Source organism: Lissotriton helveticus, chromosome 6, assembly GCF_964261635.1.
Source record: "Lissotriton helveticus chromosome 6, aLisHel1.1, whole genome shotgun sequence".
Classification (NCBI taxonomy): domain Eukaryota; kingdom Metazoa; phylum Chordata; class Amphibia; order Caudata; family Salamandridae; genus Lissotriton; species Lissotriton helveticus.
Genome location: NC_136067.1, coordinates 89,060,812 through 89,085,781, shown reverse-complemented (window position 1 = coordinate 89,085,781; position 24,970 = coordinate 89,060,812). Strand labels below are relative to the sequence as shown.

General features: G+C 47.6%; 1 protein-coding gene across 1 annotated transcript in view; it reads left to right on the top strand.

Annotated features, from left to right (window-relative positions):
* LOC144762194 (ATP-binding cassette sub-family C member 10-like) overlaps positions 1-24,970 on the top strand; it is a 681,473-nt gene that overhangs the window by 162,506 nt on the left and 493,997 nt on the right. The window contains 1 exon segment of the mRNA XM_078647347.1: positions 7,364-7,515. Coding sequence (XP_078503473.1) covers positions 7,364-7,515 — 152 coding nt within the window.

Sequence of the window (24,970 nt, the reverse complement as noted above, 5' to 3'; positions counted from 1 at the left end):
AAAATTCGCTCTTTGCTCATCACTCTGGTCTGGGCCGATCGACAGCCTAGGATCGCATATAATATTCTAACCCTCCCGATGTCGTCTGCCGGCCTTGGTGCCCCAGTTTTGAAACTTTATGTCCTCAGTGCCCAGGCCAGTTTTCTTCACTCCTTTTCAGCCTCACGTCGCGGTTGAATCCGACCTTGCTGCCCCGTGCCCGCTCACGACCGCCCTATTCGCCCCGGCGAAACTTCCATGCACTGAGATCTATACAGTTGAGACCTTATGTTGGGCCTGGGAAGGGCTCCGTAAACTTTCTGGCTCTGGTTCCCTGTCTGCAAATACGATGCCAATTGCTCATCATCCGGCTTTTCCTCTTCTCCAGACTTCTGGGATGGTTAAACACGCCTCTCGCTTAGGGCTGTCGACAGTGTCAGATCTTTACCCCGGGGACACTTTTTTCTCACTTGCCGCTGATTCCGGCCCCCTCGTTTCCCCAGCCCCTCGATGGCCTCTCCCGATTTCCTTTATACGACCCCCTCCTCTCAGAAATGAGTTATTAAACTCTACGCCTTGACGCTGGCGGCATCTTCCATCTCCACTGACCGGGCGCCGGTGGCATGGGGCGAGGACTTGGATTTTGAAATCTCCCAAACTGACTGGCTCTATTGTTGTAATCAGAATAAACGTCTATCCCCAAACTACCATCTGCGCCTTATCCACTTTAAGTATTTGCATAGGCTCTAGCGGACTCCAGTCCAGTTGCATAAGATGGGTCTGATTCCCTCTGACAGATGCCTGCGCTGCTGTGCCCCTGCAGCTGACTTCTCCCACCTCACCTGACTGTGCTCCCAGGTCTCCGCTTACTGGTGCGAGGTTTGCACAGCCATTTCTGAGATCTCCTCATCGTTGGTCCAGCCCGATCCGCTGCTTTGCCTCTTAGGCTTCATTAAATTTTGCCCAGACGCCTCCCGCCGCTTGATCGGCATGCTCCTTGTGCTCACGCAGCATAGGGTCTCCATGTGCTGGGGTCGCAGGCCTGCACCTAAGGTCGCCTGTTGGCTCGAGGATGCATCGCGCTGCCAGACTCTCCTGTCCGAATTTTGGGACCTCATGCCAGCCAGATCCTGCCCAATTGACATATGGGGTACACTAGTATCTTACCTCTTAAGCTGCGACTCCTAGCGCCCGGTGACCTCTAATCGTGTTGCGCAATCTTGTTCAGTAAAGGTTTTTGATAAATCAAAAAAATATATATATATATATATATGTACTGGTGGAATAAACATTTGTCCCACATCCGTATCTGATGTAGCCCACAAAGTATTAGGTAACAATGTCAGGGCAACATCCTCTTTAATGAGACAAGACCTCTCAACCATTGGATAGTTATCATTTAAAATAACACACACCTTCTGGGGAACAACGTTTTGCAGCACGGAAATGTTTGAGCCTATCGATAACCACAATGTTTTCCGGTGTGTTAGGGGAAAGCAGAAATAAACATGCTGCAGTGAATTTATAAAGACTAAATGCAAGTGGCTTTGACAGTGGGCTAGATGTAGGTGTCCCATCGAATCCTATCAATGTTATCATTGCGCCAGACAGGGAAGCCCTAGGAACACATTGTTTAGACAAAGCCCTACGAGTAGCTCCTGTATCAACCAGAAACTGATCAGTAGAGCCCATGACATTTGCATCAACATAAGGACCTTTCTGATCTACTGGGACCTCAACCGGTTCCTTACCCATCCCAGGCATTCCATGCATAACCAGAATCCCCAAGACCATCAGCTGAATAATCAGACATTTGATATCTATTTCATCTATCAAAAGTATTAGAATAATTTGGTCTGTGTTCAACTGCCTCAAACATGGGACGATTTCCTATTCCTCCCCTTTGTCCTGAATTCCCTGGGCGTCCTCTCATGCTTCCTCTACCCCGTTGATACTGCTGACCTCGCAAAAGGGGGCACTCAGAACGCCAATGTCCAATCTCTTTACAATAAGCACACTGATCAGAAGACAAAGTTGCTAGAGAGAAAGGGGGTACACCGGGTGTATATTCTGCATGTCCGCCTCTACCACTACCTCTGAATGGTGGATCATATACTTGAGCCAACATAACTTTCGTCTTTAAATCCTTAACCTTCTTATCCTCCTTGACTTTCGCTTCGAATTCCTGACGCTCATAATACTGCGGCTGTCCTGCGATCCTGCATCGCTGTCGTGGTAGGGGTAGGTGCATTCCGGCATTTGCCTCGAGCAAATAAGGTAATCACCCAACAGCTCAGGCCCCACAAGGACAGTCTGTGGGGACCATCCACCAAGGATTAGGGGGCGGGAACCCACGCAGGACACCCTCCTGCACTGGTACATCCACCACGCAGGTTGTATGTGAAACTTCTTCCAAACTTGATAGATTTCCCTTACAAGTTGATGAGCACGCTTAGGTCCTGATGAATTGCCGTTGAGGCATGAAACATGTTGACCACACTACAGGTGAGGGTTGAACGAAGCCGAACCACCTAATTTTTGAGCTTCGGTACCCCTCCCTTCACTATTTTAATAAGGCAGTAAGCCACATGAATAAAGTAATCTGAAGTGGACTTTTCTGACCTTTTTTTAACTTTTTCCTTCACGCTCACTTCTTCATCTCCCAGGCCCCTCACACACACGCATCCATTGGCCAGGAACAAAAGAACTCCACCAAAGAGTAGCACTCTGTGCTACCCGTCAGGCATTGCACCGCCAGCCTGTCGTTGGAGCAGGAGGCCAATGATGACACAATACAACCATCAGGTAGGATGACAACAGTCGTCCAGCTTTTTAGTTGTGTGAGGCATCCTCAGTTCCGATAAGGGATCACCTTATTCCCTGTCATGGTTTTACACCACTTCCAGTGAGAGAGTCACTCTTCTAACCCTTCACCCTCCCTTGGGGAACCTTGTACATTTTTGTTGATTTCAGCTCATAATACTGGGCCATAGTCAAAAGGGAGACAGGGGAAGACGTAGTCCATGAACTCTCACTGGCCTTTAGGCGACTAGCTATTTCTGGCAACATATTAGCCACAAAGTTGTCGACGAACAGATGCTTACCCAGGTCATCTGTCAATGACTGCCCACTAAAGTCATGAAATGTCTCTTCAAATCGCGTAAAGAAATCAGAAACTGACTCATCCGCTTTCTGTTTAAAAGACGCTAATGTAGTCCAATCTATTTTCTTAGGGGATATTAGAATTGTCAGCTTAGTCAGAATAGCTTTGGGAAGATCTAATATCACCTGTTGCGGTTTCTGCGCAGGCTCTCTAGCTGCATCTATTTCCTCTAAATGCACCCAAGTATCACCATAAGCTGCATTATCGTCTATCTTCCGAATTGTTCTCCATATATCGGGGGGCAAAATAAGTCCAAAAAACATATCAATATCTGGCAGGGTCATAGTGCAAATGCCAATAGCTCCTTTCTCTTCTTCATAAAAAGCGGCCAGATTTTTCCGCGGATCAGGCAAAGTAGCTTTAAGAGCCATAACATCTGCTCTACTCCTAGGGGTATAGACCCAATTATAAATAAAATATCCCTTTGCATCATCTGATGTTTTATCCTCACTTGTTCCCTCACCCTTCGGAGGAACATACAAAGGCGCAGCTTTGCGCATTGGTGTCACAGTAACTACAATATCACTAGTGTCTTTATCTGTCCCCATAGCTCCTTCTTGTCGTGCTGGGGTCTGAACTGGTTGTGCAGTTGTAGCTTTGCTAGCTGCTTTTTCTCCTCTCGCAAATGGAACGTGTAAGTTTGCAATTTAACCACTCTGCTGATTAGATCAGGCACCTGTGAATGAAGAAAGGTGCCATCACTTTATTATTTATAATCAGACTTTATATCGGAGGGTTCAAGATCATCAGAATTTTTTCTAAAACTCAGTATTACTTCCTAAGTAAAGGTCTCTACAAAATATAACTGCTCTAAATCTTTGCACTGCTGAACCATTGCTACGAGTTCTGGAACAGAGGCACACCTGCAAGCTGCTTTACGAGCAGCGGATCGAAGAGTGGCCTTGCCTTCAGTAGTCAAAGTAGAGCGAGTCTGCCGCCCATCTTGCTTATCTATATCTTTCTCATCTGAAGAAAAATGTTCTCCATCAGAAAGATCACCCTCAGGGGCGGAGGGAAACTTGTACGGGAGCGGAGGTCGATCTAACAAAATGGAATCATCCTGAGGTCTGTTAAGTATGGGATAAATGGGGCGCCTAATAGGGTACTGGCCAGTTACCTCTAAACGATGCTCCCTATCTTCTTTTTCTTTTATTTCCTTAATTTCCTTATTTTTCAACTCCAATGCTTTTTGATATATTGTTTTTCGCTGTTCTTTTTCTGCTATAGCTTCTTCTTTCCTTACTGTCTCATGCACTTCTTTCTCCCACATTCGTACACAATCAAACATATCTTATCAACTTTTTTTCTTGACTAAACACTGGTCTAAATATTGAATCTTTTTAAAGACAAATGACCCATACACAGGCCATCGTAAATCAGGATCCTTTTTCATATATTTGTTCCACAGTGTACTGTACATTATGGAAGAAATACCGTATTATATGTACATATGTCTGTTAGGAGTCCCCTCTGGGGGAGCAGGCAGACTTCTTTCTAAATCCATTTTGGTACCTCCAAGACAGCAACACAACCTATGGAGTGTGCTAGGAACAGGCATGTTACCAAGTTTTTGCAAAATATTACGTCTCCAAAATATTCACAAGTAGAGAAAAATCTCCACTTTACCTGCCTTTATCTTTTGCAAAGGATAAATCAAACAAACCAAACCAGGATCTTGGCCAAGCAAATCAAGAGTGCCGCTTCAGCGACCTTGCCAAACAAAAGTCTCCAACCTCCAACTGCCAATCTCTTGGTTGACCTAATGGTCACTGCAAATACTTGTGCCAAAGGAAACCTCAGATGGGGCCGGCCACCACCCGGAGGGTCAGATCAAGAAAACCAGAAAAATCACTTCTGCTGCACAGACTAAGGTCTCCTAATGCAGGACGTCTCCTCAGCAAAATTCCATTCTTCCATCAAGACCACTCCTTTGGATGGCCGCATTTCCAATGAGGACCCACATGTCGGGCGCCAACTGTGGAAATGTGCCTTTTAATAAGCCCACCAGTGCAGGGTTCACCCTTCTCTGTCCACGGGTCTATAGACCAACAAAATAGAGATTGGCACTGAAGCTGGAATTTAAATAAAAGTTTATTAACCCGTTGCACGTTGATGACGGAACCGCTCCGTCATCAGCTGCGGTGGCGCTGTGCTGATGACGGAGCGGTTCCGTCATGGCCCTGCCGCCGCGCCTGCGCGGAGCGGATTCCGCGCATGCGCTGGGCGTTCTATTGAGCGGGCGTGGCCATGACGGAACCGCTCCGTCATCAGCACAGCTCAACCGCGGCTGGTGACGGAGCGGTTCCGTCACCAGCATGCGGCCGCCCCGCCCCCTTAGCACTGCGGCGGAATAGCCGCCGCAGTCAAGGGGTTAATCAGTCATGAGTGGAACTACGTCAATACAACACTCTCCAGTGCTGCCTGAGGTAGTACATTGAATACACAGACCATGGTGCTTTTATACATACTTTGTTGCAGAGTAAGCATGTAATTACAAATAGAAGGTACACGCATACACAGGAACAACTACCGACCAACATGGGCAGATGGGAGATAACTTAGTCAGCAAAGTGAGAGGGGAAACATAACTGCTTACAGCAGCAAAGAGTAAATGACAGTTACATCTTTAGCCAGGTGCATTCTAGCAGCTACAGGCCTTTTCTAAGCATGCCTTTGGCTTAGTACAGAAGGAGTTAACTAAAGCTGATGACACAAGCAGAATAGAAAGGCAAGCAACAGTGAAGACTGAAGAATTACATAGCTAACAAAATGGATGCCACAAACAAGATGGCTTCAGCTCATGCTAACGGCAATTATTTTCGATTTCCACAAAACAGGAAATCCTTGAGACAAACTGGGCCTATCGCATCACACCCTGCAGCAGTACTGGCCACAGCCCCTTTGAAATCATGAGAGGCAGGACACCCTTGTCAAAGGACAATGTGGGTTGGTTAATGGCTGCAAAGAGTGTTCATTGGTCGGCCGACCAAGTGAAGCGTAGGCTGGTAGAGGCACAATCCAGTTGCAAGGACCGTTATGACAAGAAACATGGTTGCAGAGCTGTCAAATTAAGTACTGGAGACATGGTCAGAGTAAAAAGGAGTGGACACACTAGCAAAGAAATGAACAAATTCTCACAACCCTTATCAGTGCGCAAGGTATTTTGCGATGCAGCACTCCTTAGTGATGGTAAGGTGTGGCACTTCTCGGCGCTCTCTTTGTGCAAACAAAACCCTGTAGAGTTTGCCAGCACCGACATAGGCAGTCATGCCCTAAATAGCAACTGCAACAATGATTCACGCACACCTGCCCTGGGAAGAGCAGTGAGTGATGTGTCAAATGAGGAGGTTGACTCTGATTCCTCTCAATCTAAAATCGAGGTTCAGGCTTCGTCCCCTGAGTCCAACACTACTCCCATGCAAGGGACTCCCCGTCCCAGTAACACAAGTAGAGTAAGGGGAAGGTTGGTGCCTCCATTGACACTCTCAGAATATGTGTGTGAATAGTATATAACTGGAAACGCTCTACTCACCTATGCTCATGCCTTTAATGTGTATGTTACCCAATGCAGCCTCTCTCCACCCACTCTCCGCCCCCCCCCCCTTGCCCCTGTTCCCCAAGGGGGAATATGTGTTGTGTTCTGTATTCTTATGTCAAACTCTGGACACCGTAGTTACTGCAGCATCCCCTGTCACCAGCTGAGTTCTGGAATGTTGACAGTTCGCAGCTGTTGACCGAGGAAGCTGGTGTGATCTCCTAAGCTCCACACCTTAGCAGAGTCAGTGTTGGTAACTCTCAATAAAGAAGTTCTTCATCACAACTTTGTATGAACATCCTTTTCCGTACATGTCATGCATTTTGAATTCACGTGGGTTCCTGTGTTGGTACTCGTCACCAGAAATTGTACGGAAAACGATGATCGTACAAAGTTATGATGAAGAACTTTTTTATTGAGAGTTACCAACACAGACTCCGCTAAGGTGCAGAGCTGAGGAGAACTGTCAACATTCCAGAACTCAGATGGTGACAGGGGATGCAGTAATTATGGTGTCCAGGGTTGGACATAAGAATACAGAACGCAACAATCATGTGCATAGCGATGACTGTCAACTTCTTTAGGTGACAATAAAATATACTTACACCATAGTGTGTCTATAACAAAAAATCTCTCTTTTTTACAGACTACTTTTTTAATTGATCTTTTGTGGTATCCTTTCTCAGCTCCTGCCTCAGATCCAGACTTGGCCTTAGAAGTAAGCAATGCCACGTTCTCCTGGTGTCTGCCAAAGGAAGGCGGTGTTGGCCCGATTGATCCCAAGGAGGAGCAAAAGGGCACATTGGAGATCGTCATCCATCATCTGGCAGTGAAACAGGTATGGTAGTTTCTTCCTACGGGAATTTGGTGTGACTGAGGTAAAGTTGCCAAATTTACATTCATTTTAACTTCGACAAATCAACAGAAAAGTTAAATTAAGCACTTATGTTTATATATTTTTATATCATATTTAAAATACATGCTTACGGAATCCAAAACCTCTAACTGTGGAACAAATATATAAAAACATTCTTGGTATTTGGTTTACAAACAGGGTTTTGGTTGTTATAACTGATCATTTTGAGAAAAAGCAGAGCAGAACCTTATTGTTCCACAAATACAATTGATGTAAAATAATGAGAATGCAATTTCCCATCCTTGGATTGAGGGGGTGAAGAACACTTGTGAAGTTTTCCATGTATATTGCAACTTCAGTTGTAGGAGATACAACGTTATTGAGGCTGGATGAGGGAGTCCCAGAGGTAGGGCTCCTGTGTATGAGGACCGCACCCCAATATTTAGGGTCAGACTGGCGGAGACAGTCGACCAATATCTGGCGCTTAACATTGGTAGAGTGGTGGAGGCGTAGCGAGGTTCGGTGCGCTTTTGGCGGGAGCTGCCTCTGTCATTTATGGGGATGATAGCTCTGATTAAAATGGTGGTCCTGCCCAGATGATTGTACGTGATGCAACACTCTTTCTTTAAGATCCCCCCAACACTTTAATAGCACTGGATAGGCCCCTAACTGACCTACTGTGGGGACCCAAGCGAAGATGGGTCAGTCTGACTTTCTGCAAAGAACGTGGCAAAACGCAGGGTTGGAGGTCCCGTGTTTGGAATATTATTACGCGGCCTTGCAATTACAACATGCTGTACACTGGCTTGATGGGTACTATAATTGGGAGAAGGCCCTGCTGGCGGGGACATTTGGAGACAGGGATTTGCCTGATTTGCCAATGATGTGAGCGCGGGTTCCCTCATCATGGCGACCTCTACGATAATGCACAGTACATCACACGTGGGCAGGCAATGGAAATATTTGAGCTGGGTCCAGGACAGTTCTTACAATATGGGAAGATAGCGCAAGTGGCGAGGGACTTATGGCTCATGTTTCTGGACGAGCTTCCTGTCTCAAAGATGTTACAGACCTTCATATTAATGGCCAAAGGCTGCAGATTGATCTCCCAGCTCTACCGGGCAATATGGGATGACAGGACGGTCGGGGTACTGCCAATCCAAGCGAAACGGGAGGCACTGACTGGAGAGCATCTCACTGAAAAGGACTGGGCCAAGATCCACGAGGGGTTAAGCAAGTGAGCGTGAATACGAGGTTTAAATTAATCCAATTCAGCTATGTACATCAGACGTATCTGACCCCCAAGATGCTGCATAGGCTACGTTAGTTCACATGGTCTGGGCCTGCGCTTCAGGGATATTGGACCAAGGTCCTTACTGTGTTGCGGGTAGCAACAGGATGGGAGATAGCAGGAGACATCCGGGTGGTGTTGTTGGGTTTGCTGCCCGACCTAAGAATAAGAATCTTAGCAGGAAGTTTGTCCTCCTGGGACTGGTGCTTGTGAAAAGGCGGATCGCCATCTCGTGGCTGGGTCGCCGACCGCCCAAAATTACCCAATGGGTACAAGCATGCAGGAATGGGCGACAGCCAAGGTGATTCGAATGCAGCCAAACAGGCGAGACGAAAAGTTGGAAGATGACTTGCAGACCTGGAGGGCAATGGTAGCAGAGCTGACAAGTGTGGGGAGGAATACAAAAAAGGAGAGGAGGTTGAGGTACGCGCACAGCCTTGGAGTGGACCAGACGGCAAGAAGGAGGCGGACGGGGCTGGGCAGCGCGGACATATTGAGCAGTGAATGGACACGAACTGGGAGGTTAAATGACAAGGACGCATAACTTGGGACCGTACATCAGACATGGTTTGGAGTGGGGGGATCTAGTTGAAATGGATCGGTAGACACTAGATTGCTCATAGGTTTGGAGGCATAGACTATAGTAGGCACCCATGGGGTTGGACACAGACGAGGCAACATGCATAATGGTGAAATTATTGTTGATGTTAGTTGAAATGTTGACTTTACCTGTACTGTAACTGGGCCATGAACCTAATGCACATGTTGATTCGCTACTTATTAAAGCATGACTATGAAATTTACTTATTTATTTATTTTAGCGATTTGTAAAGCGCGGCGTATACCCGTAGGTGTCTTGGCGCTATGACTCATCTTATTATCTCAGTAAGAACATTGTCAAGTTTTAAAAGTGGTATGCTGAGGAAAAAATCATTGGTCAAACAACCAAGTCTTCATGAACTTTCTGAATTGCCATAGTGACGATGTCGACCTTATCACCATCGGCAGAGTGTTCCAGAGTTTGGCCGCAGTATTAGTAAAACATCTATCTCCCCAAGTGACCGTCCTAGTCCGGGACACTGTTAGTTGGTGCAGATGCTCGGATCTAAGTGATCTCTTGGGTTGATATAAGGTGAGCTTCTGTCTGAGAAACACCGGGCCAAGACCTTGCAATGCTTTAAAGGTAAGGCATAAGGCTTTGAATTTAATCCGATTTCTTACTGTGAGCCAGTGGTAGCTCCTTATTACATGCTTAACGGATTTAAATTTAGGGGTGCCTGACAGCAGCCTTGCTGCTGCATTCTGAATAAGTTGTAATTTGGCCACCACCTTAGATTGAGCATTCACAAATAAACCGTTGCAGTAATCCAGTTATGATAATATCAAGGAACTAACCACCGTTTTCCTCGCCTTATCTGGAAGAAATGGTAGGATTTTTCTGAGAAGTCTGAGTTTATGAAAGGCAGCCGATGTTATCTGATTAGCATGATTGGTGAAATTCAGCTTTTCGTCAAAGATTATCCCTAGGTTTCTAACCTTATGAACCGGAATCGGTAAGGTTCCTAATGACGAAGGCCACCAGACGGAGGACCACAAAGGAAATAATTTTCCGAAGATGATTACCTCTGTCTTCTCGGAGTTGAGACGTAAGCAGTTTCCTGCCATCCACTCCTTAATTGCCAACATGCCCTCCTGAAATCGAGCTCCCACCTCTTCCCCATCATTCTTGATGGCCAACACCAACTGGGTGTCATCGGCATATGTGGTGAGGCTCATCTGGTAGCTTTTAATAACCCTGGCTAAGTCCGACACATAGATGTTAAAAAGTGTCGGACTTAGGGATGAGCCTTGAGGAACACCACATGGAAGAGCAAGATCCATAGATTTAAAGGGTCCTAGTGTTACTGCCTGTGATCTGCCTGACAGAAAAGAGGCAAGCAAGGCCCTAGCCATGGAATGGACTCCCAGTTCTTCGACACGGTCAATCAAGATGGAGTGATTGACCGTGTCGAAGGCCGCAGATAAATCCAGCAGGACCAGTAACGCTGTCCCTCCTTAGTCCCTAATGGTCCTAATGTCGTCCGCGGCCTTGATGAGTGCAGTCTCGGTCCCATGCATTTTACGAAACACAAACTGTGAATCGTCAAGTAGGATGCTTTGTTCCATGTATAGGGACAGTTGTTTATTCATTGCTTTCTCAGCTACTTTGGCTAAGAACGGCAGGCTAGCAATGGGTCTGTAATTTTTTAACATGGTTTTCTCTAGACCAGATTTTTTGAGAATTGGCTTCAATAGAGTATTTTTTAATCTGTCCGGAAAGACCCCTGATGTAAACATCTTATTACAGACTTGTGTTGTAACTTCCCTAATAAGATCAATTATTGGGGGAAAGATTTTAGGAGTGCATGGGTCTAGGGCTGAGCCAGTTTTTATCAGCCTGATGATATCAGCTGTCTCCTCCTCTTGTATCTCTTTAAATTGGGAAAATGAACATGGATGGGTTTTAACTAAAGAAGTACATTTCAATTTTATTGCTGAAAACTCAGCGTAAATGTCGTGTACCTTAGAAAAGAAAAAGTTAGCCAGGGCATCGCAGAATTCCTGCGAGAGAGGAGGACCCAGGTCTTCCGATTTCCCAGCCAATGTTTTAACCACCTCATATAATTGCCTTGATGAATTTTTAGAATTTTCAATTTGTTCCTCAAAGTGTTTCTTTTTTCCTTCCTGAATCATTCTTTTATAGGCAGCTAGTGTTTCTTTATATTTAAGTTTGCAATCACTATCATAAGTCTTTCGTCACTTTCTTTCTTAGTTCCTACAGATCTGCTTTTGCTTTCTTAAGGCTTCTGTGAACCACAGAGCTGAGGGCACCTTCCTGTTTTTTTAGATTGTTTTAACAGGGACATGAGCTTCCACCGCATTATCCAACCAGGTGCAGTACTGATCCACTGCAGTATTAGGGTCTTCCGATATAACGAAAAAATACATGCTGATGTTTGTAATGTTTGTTATAAATGCCAATAAAGATATATTTAAAAAAAAAACATTATTGAGGCCGGATTGTGCTTTTGGACTCTCAACAGGGTTACTGTTGAACTGAAACATCAAAACCACGGTTCATAGGAACTTTGTAATTACCATCATCTCAAAACTGGCTGGAGCTCAGAGATATTGACCAGTCTTCAGGTCTTGATGAATTGTTATCACATGGCAGTTTACCGTACAGCAGCTCAGGATGAATCTTTCCCATATTTACAATACAGCATCAGAGAATGGATCTCCACCCTATTTATTATAATACTCAGACGTTTAGTGGTTGGAGGGTTGGCTGCAGGTTTCTGACTCTTATGGTCAATTCTGGCCTGGAAGTAGGATTCATCTTATTTACGGAAATCTTTGTGCACTAAATAAAGGATGTTGAAATCAATTCTAGTGGAGATGGGTAAATAATGAAACTCTTTAAGGAAAGGGGTGATACACTCTACTTTTGTCCTATATCCTATATGATTCTGTCTGGAAGATTCTGTAGAAGCTGCAGAGTGTTAAGTGTCCTTTGATGCACTTTTGAATAAAGTCAACTACAATATTCCAATTTAGTATCCCTGTTAGGACCTTTTTGGGGGATTGGGAGAATGACTGTGCTGTTTTTTACCTGCTTGTGAAGGGCCCTTGTTTGTTTTATGACATAATCCATTTGAGGAGGAAAGGAGATGTTCTCTTAATCTTGCTTAACTGTTGGTGTTGTTATCTCTGGTGACTCTAGGACCAAGGGAAGGGAAAAGCGGGTTTGCCACCAGTGTAAATTACTTTGGACTTTGAACCAATCCTAATTGCCTTCTCAACCATTCTCCAACCAGAACAGATGGGTTTTAGGCCAGCCCATAGAACAAAGTCAGTGCTGGTTTTAGCCTCAAATGAATTGAGGATGCAAGTTGATGGTGGTCAAATGGCAGTTCTTGTCCTCTTGGACTTATCGACCACATTCAACGCAGTCAACCACCAAATTCTGCTAGCACTTCTAAAATAGATTGGGACAAGAGTTAAGTTGCTTAAATGGTTTGAATCCTACTTATCAGAAAGATGCCAAGCAGTAACTCTCCCACCTTAAGTATCGGAATACACAGAAATCAGGCAAGGAGCCCCATCTTCTTCAATGTCTACTTAAGACCATTGCTGACAGTGATTAAGTCAGTTGTGATATTGTTTGTTAATTATGCAGACAATACTCAACAAATAATATCATTAGACAAGTCAGACAGACGTAAATCAAATAAACAACTTTTTTAAATTTATTTTTTTTAACTTTATTTATCGTTTTGGCAATAGAGAGATAAGTGCAGGCATAAATAAAGAATTACATATTGAGGCATGATAACCGTACATGAACAAATAATGAGTACAAAAACTACTTGTTGCATAATATTCATAGGCTCCTTATAGCTCAGACTTGTACAAACTCGCTGGATAGTACTATGTCACAATGAAACATATTCTTCTAGGTCCTTCCCCATTTAGCATGGAACTTATAATGGCAGTAATGCTCCAAAGCCTGTATTCACTACAAATCCACAGGTGCTTTAAGTCTTGCAAAACAACCAGAGAGACTACTGATGCGAAATGGGAGCCGTATTGTAGACCATAAATGTGGTAAAACAAGTGTCTCATCCCACGCCTTCTGGGACTATGCCATTATGTGACTGTGAGTTGGCGTCTTGTAGGAGGCCACTTATGTATTGCCTATACAGGCCCCAGATGTCTTTAGGCCGGGAGGACCCTGGCATGAGCTCACCATGTACCTCACTGTGTGTGTTGCAATAGGCCAGGCTGTGCAGCCAAGCTGTCAGAGTGGGGGCAGTCTTGCGACCCCATAGAATGACAATTTTGCATTTAGCTAACAGTAGGCTGAGTGACACAAACAGCCTGAGGTGTTTGGGGAAATTCACAGTGTATCCCAGTAGAGCAACTTCCGGAATTGGGGTGATATTCAATTTCGTGATGGTGCCTAAAGTGCTGTGTACTTCCTCCCAATATGTGTGAATCTTGGGACAGGTCCAAGTGAGGTGGGCAAAGTCGGCATGTGGGGCATTGCATTTGCGACAAGTGTGGGGTCTAGTGGGGTCCAGGCGGTGAGTTCTAGCCGGGGTGAAATAGGTTTGCCTCAGAAACTTGTAGTGCAGTAACGTGTGCCTACTATTCCGTGAAACGTTTTGTGTCGCTGCACAGCATTTAGCCCACTGCACGTCTGTGATGGGGTGCCCAAGGTCAGACTCCCAGTCCGCTCGTATCTTATCGTCGTGGATGGGCCGTAAGGTCGCACAGGATTTATACATTTTGGAAATGAGGTGCACCCCAGTAGGGTTTTCAATTACAAGTGTTAGGGGGGAAAAGGCTCCGGCTCAAGGGGAAAGCCCAGCAGAGCAGCGCAGATCATATACGGCTCAGAACAAAGCTATCCATGAATGTGGCTGTCTGATATTGGGCGTCTTCCGACGGGGAAAAAACTATGTCCCTCAGGATATAGGTCCCGGAATGTGGTAATGTCAAACTTGGTGGGTGAGAGTGCGCTGGATCAGCTTCTTGCCAGTAAATAGGAACCCAACGGGACCGGCAAGTCAGGGGAATACAGTATGGAAGCCGGTGTGATCTGCCGAAGTTTCTCCCAGGCCCAGCTAGTAGTGGATACTGTTTGTATGTCTGTGGGATCACGGGGAACACCCCTAGGTAGCACAGCAGACAGCCGGTCCAGTAGGACAAAATCTGCCTCTGGTCGAAGATAGGGTATTCGCGCATCTGGGTGGTACCACGTGTATGCGAAGCAGCACTGTGCAACCAAATAGTACAGTTGGAAGTCAGGTACTCCAAAGCCTCCTCTTTCGTACGGCATGGTAAGGATTTGCGGCCTGCTTACCTCCCCATATCAGTCGAAGAAGGAGTTTGCGTAAGTGTAAAAAAAAAAAACGTTTGTAAGGGAGATAGGAATATTGTTGAAGAGGTATAAGAATTTGGGTAGGACTACCATTTTAAGGATTGGGACTCGTCCAGCCATGGTTAGAGGTAATAGCAACTACCTTTCAATCTGGGCTTCGAGTGCGATTATGGCTTCACCATAGTTTAGTTGAAGGATTTGGGCGGATTCTAAGTGGATGTGGCTACCCAAGTATTTGACGGAGTCAGAGCACCACTCCAGGGGAAACTCGCACTCCCAGTGGGTCATGCTGGAGGTGAGTGGGAATATAACTGACTTATGCCAGTTCATCCCAAGATCGGAGTAGAGGCCAAACCGGAGAATCTCCCTGATGAGGGGATCTAAATTTACCCGGGGTCCCTAACGTAGAGGATGGTATCATCCGTGTAGAGAGAGACAAGGACGGGCCAGTGTTGAATTGCAAGCCACACTGTAGATGTTGTTCCTGAAAATGTCTCATCAGGGGATCCATGGCCACCATAAATAACAAGGGCGATAGGGGGCAACCCTGTCGTGTGCCTCGTGACAGAGAAAAAGGGTGAGCTACAGTTCTGTTTATGCGTAGCCGAGCTGTGGGGCAACTGTAGAGCAGGGCCGTGGTTGCCATTAATCCAGTCGGCATGCCCAAATGGCACATTATCGAGAGAAAGAAGGGCCATTCCAACGAGTCAAAGGCCTTCGCTGTGTCTAATAGAACGGCAGCCGTAGGGACCGAAGGGTCGATTCTATGGAGGACCGAAAAAAGAGTTCTAAGAGAGGTGGATCTATGGGGAACAAATCCAGACTGTGCGGGGGAGATAATGTACTCCATCAGCTGGGATAGGCGGTTTGCCACTATTTTAGCCAATATTTGATAGTCTAGGTTTAAGAGGGATAGGGGCCTATATGACTCGCACAATGTTGGGTCTTTTCCTGGTTTGGGAAGAAGGATCACAACTGCCTCTCATAACATAGGGGCAGCAACTGTTTCTTCAAGGGCCTCTGCATAGACCTCAATCAGTTGCGGGGCCAGGAGGTCCGCATACGTTTTATAGAAGTCCCCAGTATAGCCATCAAGGCCAGGGGCTGAGGAGCAACAGAGGGTAGCAATGGCGCCACGAACCTCAGTTTTTGTTATCGGTTCAGCGAGAAAGTCTTGCATATCTTTTTCCAGGTACACTAATGCTATTTCCGAGAGGTACGCCTCCTGGGCTGTAAAGTCTGTGCCCGTTTTAGTGGAGTATAATGCAGTGAAGTATTCTAAGAATTCCTCCCGGATTTCTAGAGTGGAGGTGAGAATCTTGTCTGAGGTGGAATGTATCTCAGTGATGCAAGCTTTGTTGTATGGGGGCCGCAACATCTGCGCCAGAACCCTGCCGGACCTTTCGCCCTCTCCGTATCGCCTAGCCGGATGGTATTTGCCCGGATGGTATTTGTCATGGAGGAGTGTGGCTCACTGATTAGAGCGGCAGACCCTGATGCAGATGTCTGGCCCTGGACCAGGGTTCAATTCCCGACGCGGCAGGGTCCTGAACCCAAAATGTCCACGGACTCGATAATTCTCGCCTCGGTGCCTATTCTAATCATGGGGTCCCACGCTGCAACTCTGGGCAATAGTTGCTTAATCTCCACTACGGCGGCCCACCCGCTGCGGGATGCTTGGCTTTCACCCTGGGGATACCCAGTAGGGGTTATCTCACAGGGAAAAGCCAGGACGGGTTCCCAAGGCAAGCGCCTTGATGCCTTCGGGTGATACGTGCGCTATATAAGTCGCAATACATTTACAATACATTTACATGAAAAGGATCTCACGGTCCACAGCATCGCGGAATTCAACTAATAGGGCCAACCGCCGGCCTGCATCTTCCGGGGTCGAGGAGTGTCTTGTTGCGTCATCTATCAAATAAACAACTTTCACACATGTCTGAAAGAGATGGCCCAGTTACTTGACCAGAAGATGTTAAAATTCAATGGATACAAGACAGAATTTCTATGCTGCTCACCAGGGGATTTACAACAACAACTCCCAACCAACTTTTGCCAGTGGCCAATAAAGTCAGCTCTCGAATCTGCGCACTCTTGGAGTTCAATTTAAGGATAATCTCTCAATGGAGATGCACGCCAATCAAACTGTAGCATAATGCTATGGACTCCTAAGAAATTAGAAGAAAATTGTTCCTATGCTTCCACAGCCCTTTAGAAGACTTGTGGTACAGGCCACTGTACTGAGAAGACTGGACTACTGCAACTTCTTACTTAGTCCAGACTGTTTGCTCATGCGGCTTCAAATGATCCAGGTGATGGCTGCCAAACTAGCGCTAAACAAAGGGAGAAGGTATTCCGTAACTGAAACGCTGCAGGAACTCCATTGGCTCCCGGTAAAGGAATGGTGCACTTTGAAGGACCTTTACATACAGCACAAGGCATTAAATGGCAGGATACCCAAGACTGTACAACAAAGGGTTAAAAGCTACAGGCCAGCACGAAAGCTGAGATGATCCTGCGCCTGCCTGGTACTGTATCTTCTTTTAAAAAGACACAACTGGGAGGCAAAGCGTTCCAGGTCAGAGTTGCTCGACTAATGAATGATCTGCCACTCTATCTAAGAACCGATGCAAACCTGTTAAGTTTCAGAAAAAGAAGACATGGCTAAAGACATGGCTTTTGCCCCAGCAAAGGACAGCTATGGTTAAATAGCCCTAGATGTAACCTTTTAACAGTAGTTTTCTATACTGATAAGTAATCAGTGCCAAGATGCTCTCTGGGTGATAGTTGCGCTTTACAGATGATTAATAATAATAATATTATTTTTTCTTTCATATATTACTTTTTATTATAAACAACTCAACATTACATGTCATTATACAACATGAGCAAGAGATTATTAGTACTCCAATTCGCTGGCCTAGGTTACAGTGAGTCAAAAAAGAAAACAAATATACAAATCATAACAGTCCCTGCGGCCCCGCCCCCTAGCGCCCCCATTCGCTTTCCCCTCCCGCCTCCCAGCTGCTCCTCTCTCCCTCCTCCCTTCTTAATGGCGGTCGCTACCCGACCGCGCAGCGGGTGTGCCGCTGGCGCCCCGGAAGGGCGCCAGAGGCAAGCCCCCCCGCGCCTGGACCGCACCTAGCGCCAGTCCCACTGGCCCGTGGCCCCCCCACACCCCCAGGCACCATTACACCACCAGCAACCTCCTCCATCCACAAACACGCCATTGAACTTTGGGACCTGCTGACGTCACCGGACATCGCCTTCCTCACCGAAATCTGGACAAGCTCGGCCTCTGAACCCGACATTGCCATCCCTGAAGGCTACAAGATCACCAGGAGAGACCGCACCAACAAACCAGGAGGAGGAATCGCTATAGTCCACAAAAGCACCATCAAAGTCTCGACCAGCACTCACAACACCCTCAACTCCGCCAAACACCTCCACTTCAACATCTACGTCAACGCCAACACCACCCTCAAAGGAACACTGATCTACAGACCCCCAGGCCCCCGAGCACAATTCTGAGACACCATCGCCGACATCGTCAGTGCCCAGGCCCTCGCCTCAGCGGATTACATCCTCCTCGGCGATCTGAACTTCCACCTAGAAAACAACAACGATGTCAACACCAACCACCTGCTGGACAACCTCGCTAACCTCGGCCTCAAACAACTCGTCACTTTGCCCACTCACACCGCAGGCCACCCACTCGACCCCGTCTTCACTGCCAATAGCCACGTCGCCTTCAGCCACACTACCGAACTAGACTGGACAGACCATCACTGCATCCACTTCTCCTATCAGAAACCACCTACTCACCACCACCGCACACAACACCCCCGACGCAACTGGAGCAAAGTCTCAACAGAACAACTGATCTCCACCCTCTCCCAGACCCCACCGCCAGGAACCTCGGACCCCTACACAGCCGCCACCGACCTGCATCGCTGGTTAGCAGACTGCGCCAACACCCTCGCTCCGCTCAAAAAGTCCTCAAACACCCTACACAGCGCCAAGGCCAGCTGGTTCACCCTTGATCTACAGAACTCCAAACGAGAACACCGCAAAAGAGAGAAGGCCTGGCGCATGGATCCTACCGAACCCAACCACATCGCACTCAAAGAGTCCATCCGCAAGCATCACCAACTGATCCGCACCGCCAAAAGAACCCACGTAAAAAACCGCATAGACAACGCCCACAACATTAAAGAACTCTTCGGCATCGTCAAAGAACTCTCAAACCCCAGAACCTGCTCCAACGAACCCCCTCCATCACAAGAGCTCTGCAACTCCCTCGCCACCCACTTCCGCCACAAGATAGAAGAAATTCACAACAGCTACAGACCGCAGACACCCACGAACCCGACGCCCCGAGCAACACCAACCTCCTCCACACCTTGACCCTCGTCAACGAAGAAGACGTCACTCACACCATGGCCTCCATCCACTCCGGATCCCCATCGGACCCCTGCCCTCACCACATTTTCAATAAAGCTAGCAACATCATCACTCCCCACCTCTGCAGCACCATCAACAGCTCCTTCGAGTCAACCACCTTCCTGGAAATATGGAAACACGCAGAAGTCAACGCACTACTGAAGAAGCCCAAGGCGGCCCCAGACAACCCGAAGAACTACCGGCCGATCTCCCTCCTCCCCTTCCCGGCCAAGGTTATCGAAAAAGTCGTCAACACCCAGCTCTCCCGCTTCCTAGAAGACAGCAAGGCGCTCGACACCTCCCAATCCGGATTCCGAAACAATCATAGCACCGAGACCGCACTCATCGCTGCCACAGACGACATAAGGATCATGCTCGACAAAGGAGAAACCGCAGCACTCATCCTGCTGGACCTCTTTGCCGCATTCGGCACGGTATGCCATCACACCCTCCGCACACGACTCCACAACGCCAGAATCCGCGACAAGGCTCTCAACTGGATCTCATCATTTCTCACCGGCAGAACCCAGAGAGTCCGCCTTCCGCCATTCCTGTCTGAGGCCTCCAAGATCATCTGTGGCGTCCCTCAAGGATCCTCCCTCAGCCCAACGCTCTTCCATGTCTACATGGCTCCTCTCGCCAACATCGCTCAGACACACCACATCAACATAGTATCATACGCAGACGACACCCAGCTGATCCTCTCCCTCACGAAAGACCCCACTACTGCCAAAAACAACCTACACAACGGACTACACGCCATCTCCAACTGGATGGAATCAAGCCGCCTCAAGCTAAACACCGATAAAACAGAGATCGTCATCTTTGGTTCAACCCCTCAGCATGGAACGACTCCTGGTGGCCCAACTCCCTAGGCACCGCATCCTCACCCACCGACCATGCTCGCAACCTGGGCTTCATCTTGGACTCCACTCTCAGCATGACTCAGCAGGTCAACGCAATCTCCTCCTCATGCTACAACATTCTCCGCATGCTCCACAAGATCTTCAAGTGGATCCTGTAGAGACCAGTAAAACCGTCACCCACGCCCTGGTCAGCAGCAGATTGGATAATGGCAACGCCCTATATGCAGGAACAACGGCCAAGCTACAAACCAAGCTACAACGTATCCAGAACGCATCCGCCCGCCTCATCCTTGACGTCCCATGCCGCAACCACATCTCCCCCCACCTCCGAGACCTACACTGGTTACCCATACCGAAAAGGATCACCTTCAAGCTCCTGACCCACGCACACAAGGCTCTCTACAACATCGGTCCAGCCTACCTCAACGACAGACTTTCCTTCCACGCTCCCACATGCCATCTCCGCTCCGCCAACCATGCTCTCGCCACCATACCCCGCATCCGCCGCACCACCGCCGGAGGAAGATCCTTCTCACACCTCGCCGCCAAAACCTGGAACTCTCTACCACTCCAGCTACGCCAGACCCAGGACCTCCTAACTTTCAGGAAACGCCTCAAAACATGGCTTTTTGACCAGTAGCATCCCCTTTCCCCAGCGCCTTGAGACCCTAACGGGTAGTGTGCTTTATAAGTATATTGATTGATTGATTGATTGATTGATTGATTGATAGGGGGTTTGAAGAGTCTCATCGTCATTCAGTGGCCCTGGTGGGATACAAATATTACGTCTATACAGGTTCCAAGGCCCCCACACTTTGTTCTACTTCCTGGGACACCCCCTGGCCACATACACTGACTTTTCCCTGAACATGCACCACTCCAAATCTTCCTCCCATTTATCTGGTGTTGGCCCCCCAATTCTGTGCTATATTTCTTTTGGCCACCTTTAGTGCCAGGACCAACCTTTGCTTGGTATGTGAGGTGAGGTCTGTCGGTTCCCAAATGTTCAGGAGACACCTGCGGGCTTCGGGTTGTAAGTCAACTGCGAGTACGTCCCTGAGAGTGCGATTTATGCATTGTCAGTACGATTGTATATTGACACATTCCCATATTATGTGGATAAATGTACCCACCTCCCCACAACCACGTCTGCACACTCCATTTTCCATTCTGCCCATTCATACTAAATCTGGCACCAACCGCAGCCTAGCTTCGATCACCACCCCCCTCGGGGAGGAGACCGCTGTTTGCCAGTCTTCGTCATCCAGTTCAGTTCCATCATTAATCCATTTGTCCTTAAGGGACTAGAGGGGATCTTCCGTATTGTTGAACAATTTTTTGTAAATCCGCGAGATAGACCTTTCTGGAATATGGCCGTCCAGTATCCTGTCTTCGAGAGGGGATGCCTCGGGAAGGGGGGCTCTACCAGTAAGGTGAGTATGAAGTGCGTGTCGGACCTGTATGTATCTATAATGCTCGGTACACGCCAATTTATACTGCTGTTGGAGAGAGGCAAACCAGAGGATAGTGCCCTTGACCCAGAGGTCCTTAATCTGGGAAATACCAATGAGATCCCACTCATCAAATCCCTTAGTTTGCCAGAGGCTCCCCAGCTGTTCAGAATTCCAGAGGGGAGTTGCCAGTGTGAACCTGCAGTCCCACCCCAGATGCTTATTTACCTCATGCCAAACTTGAACGAGTGAGCGGTCGGGCCCGTATGGGGGTATCTCTCGGGTTTGGAGTAGAGCATTCTACTGTAGTCTCCACCTGGGAGGAACCACTTGTCCATGGCCTACCCTAAGTCGTCGGGGCGACCATACATTCCCTGGTTGATCGCAGCCAGATGGGCTGCCCAATAATATTTCCTGATGTCGGGAAGACTGATGCCGCCGTCATACCAATTGAGGGTGAATTTTGCTAATGCGATTCGAGGTTTCCCCTCCCATAAAAGAGTTTGTTGTGAAGTTTCTATTTCTTTAAAATTTGACTTGGGGATTGGGTCCATAGAGTTTTGGAGGGTGTATAGAAAACAGGGTAACGCCATCATTTAAATAAAACGGCCAACCTAATAGGGAAACGGACAGGGACTTCCAGTGACTAATATTGCTCCTCAATCTCTGGAGTGGTGGCAGGAGATTACGAGTGAACCGGAGCGTAGCGTTTAATGTAATGAAGATACCAAGGTACCGAAAGCCATCTGCCGCAATTTGTATCAGGCATCCTTTCGGGAGAATCGGCAGCTCACTGTGTAAGACGTAAATCACAGATTTAGACCAGTTTATGGTAAATCCGGAATATCTACAGAAGATTGCGAGGATATCCAGCAAGCATATCAAAGAGACCCTAGGGGAGGTCAAATACAACAGCACATCGTCCGCGTACAACGATATTCTATCTTCCCAGTCAGGGGCCCAACGCATACCGCGGATCATTGGATCTCTGCAGATCCATGCCGCCAATGGTTCCAATGCCAGGGCAAAGATTAGCGGTGACAGGGGACACCCTTGACGCGTCCCGCGGCCAAGCTCAAACGCTCTAGATTTCCGATGATTCACAATCACTTGGGCCATGGGTTTAGTTTATAACAACCGGATCCAGCTCACAAATTGGGACCCGAATCCCATCTTATCCAGTACTGCAAAGAGATACGGCCACTCCACCAGGTCGAACGCCATGGTGGCATCAAGTGACATCAGGACTGCGGGTTCTAAGATAGTTGGCGCTCTACCCAACACTCCGTGGAGACGACGTAAGTTTAGGGCGTTGTTACGGTGTGGCATGAAGCCAGACTGGTCAGGGTGCACCAGGGTATTGATTACTTTAATAAGGCGTTTTGCCAGCATTTTGGCTAGAATCTTGTGCTCATCATTGAGAAGCAATATCGGTCTGTAAGACGTGCAAAGGGTTTTAGGTTTGCCTTCTTTATGAATGACCACCACGTTAGCAATTCTTTGATCTAGTGGTAGTGGAAGTGTACCTTTGTCTCTACTGTCCATAAACATTGCGTGGATGTAGAGCGCTATCTTGTCCGGTCTCAACTTGTACAACTCGATCGGGATACCATTAGGGCCTGAATATTTACTAGACTTAATCGCACGTATAGCTTGGGCAACCTCATCAACGGAGAATGCGGACTCCAAAAAAATCACGATTCTCGTCGGCCAGGGTGGGGGAGTAAGATATCACGGAGTAAGGCGACATTGTCTCCCTCTTCCTACCGCCCCTCTGTACTGTAAATTCCCTGATAGTAATCTATCTGCAAACCGGTCTTCTATGCGTTGCGGGTCTGAGATGATTTCATCCCCTTCACCGGTTAGCTCGGGTACCAGTCGCGATGCCCACTCCTTCCAGTCCAGCCATGCAATTAATTTCCCTGCCTTGTCCCCATGTTCATAGAGTCTACTCTGCAGTTCCCTCCCCTGTGCCGTCGCTATACTTCTAAATTCATCTTGTTGTAGGCTCAGTAAGTGTAGTTTTTCAGGGGTCACTATATGTTCCAACTCCTCCTCCAGTTTGATTATTGCATCCTCCGCCTTTTCCAACTCTTTCTGCTTGTCTTTTTTCCTACCCTTAATAAGGAATAAGGCTTTCCCACGAACTACTGATTTGTAAGCTACCCATAGCGTCTGGGCAGAGTTTACTGATCCCTTGTTTTCCAGGAAGTAATAATTTGTGGTCTGTATTAATTTCTTGCGAAAGGTAGGATCGCGTAAGTACCACAGGTTAATGGGGGCAAGTCTCCCTACATTAGCTTGACCCAGAACCAGTCGCACCCAGATAGAGGAGTGATCTGAGATGCCCCTACCCAGGTGGCGAAATTCACGGATATCACAGGCCTGTGCCGCCAGGACCAAGATATAGTCTATGAGGGACACACTCTGGTGGGCGCCAGATCGGAAGGTGTGCTAGGCTCTGTCTGGGTTATGTGTCCTCCATCCATCCACCAGCCCCACAGCCTCAAGGAAGTCAGAGAGTCACCGCTGCGCGGGTCTAATGTCACGCAGGGGTGACGATCCAGCTCGACGGATACTACAGAATTAAAGTCACCCCCACAATTAGAAGGCCCAGCGGGACCGTCAACAGCACTGCACCCAAATCATTATACGTCTCACTCTGAAGGCCGGGCGGAACATATACTGAAATGCACGTGATAGTTCGACCCTTCCATTGCCCTGATATCCCCACACCCCTGTTGTCGGACCATGTAGACTGCGCCATGAAAGGAAACGAGATTCTGACCAATATACCCACCTCTCTGGATCCTGTTGTGATGCCCGTGTGAGCCACCAATTGATACCCTCCTCTGTTCATAGCCTGGCACGTGTTGCCAATTAGATGAGTTTCTTGCAACAGAATAATATCCTTGGCTTGCCTTTTGAAATACTGATGCACCATACTACGCTTAATCTTGTCCCCCAGCCCATTAACGTTCCAGCTGAGGACTCTAACCCCAACATCCCACTGAGTAAACATCTGAGATTGCGCAAGTATCTCGCTCCCGCTCTAGGTCTTTGCCCTGTGTAGTCGATTGATCCATACATTCAAGAAAAACAAATGCAAACAACATGAAAATGTCCTCCTAACTGCCCCCCTCCCTGCTCCCCTGCACTCTGGGCTTTGAACTGCCCATGATTAAACTTGCAAAGTGCCTGTCGCCCCGTCAGATAACTAAAAGTAGAAACGCGGGGTACATGGTGCCCCTCACTACTCCCTTAAGTCATTAGATCGCAATCTCACAATCCCATAATGATCAAACAAAGCACTGCACAACATAATGCACCAAGAGGGCCCAAAATGTCCAAAGTTACCCGCTGGCGTGGCCGCCTTTAAGATCCCAGTCCCGGCACACTTAGGGCAACATGAAGGCCCCTTTCAGGATCCCTACCACCCATTGCCCCCGCCGGTCTC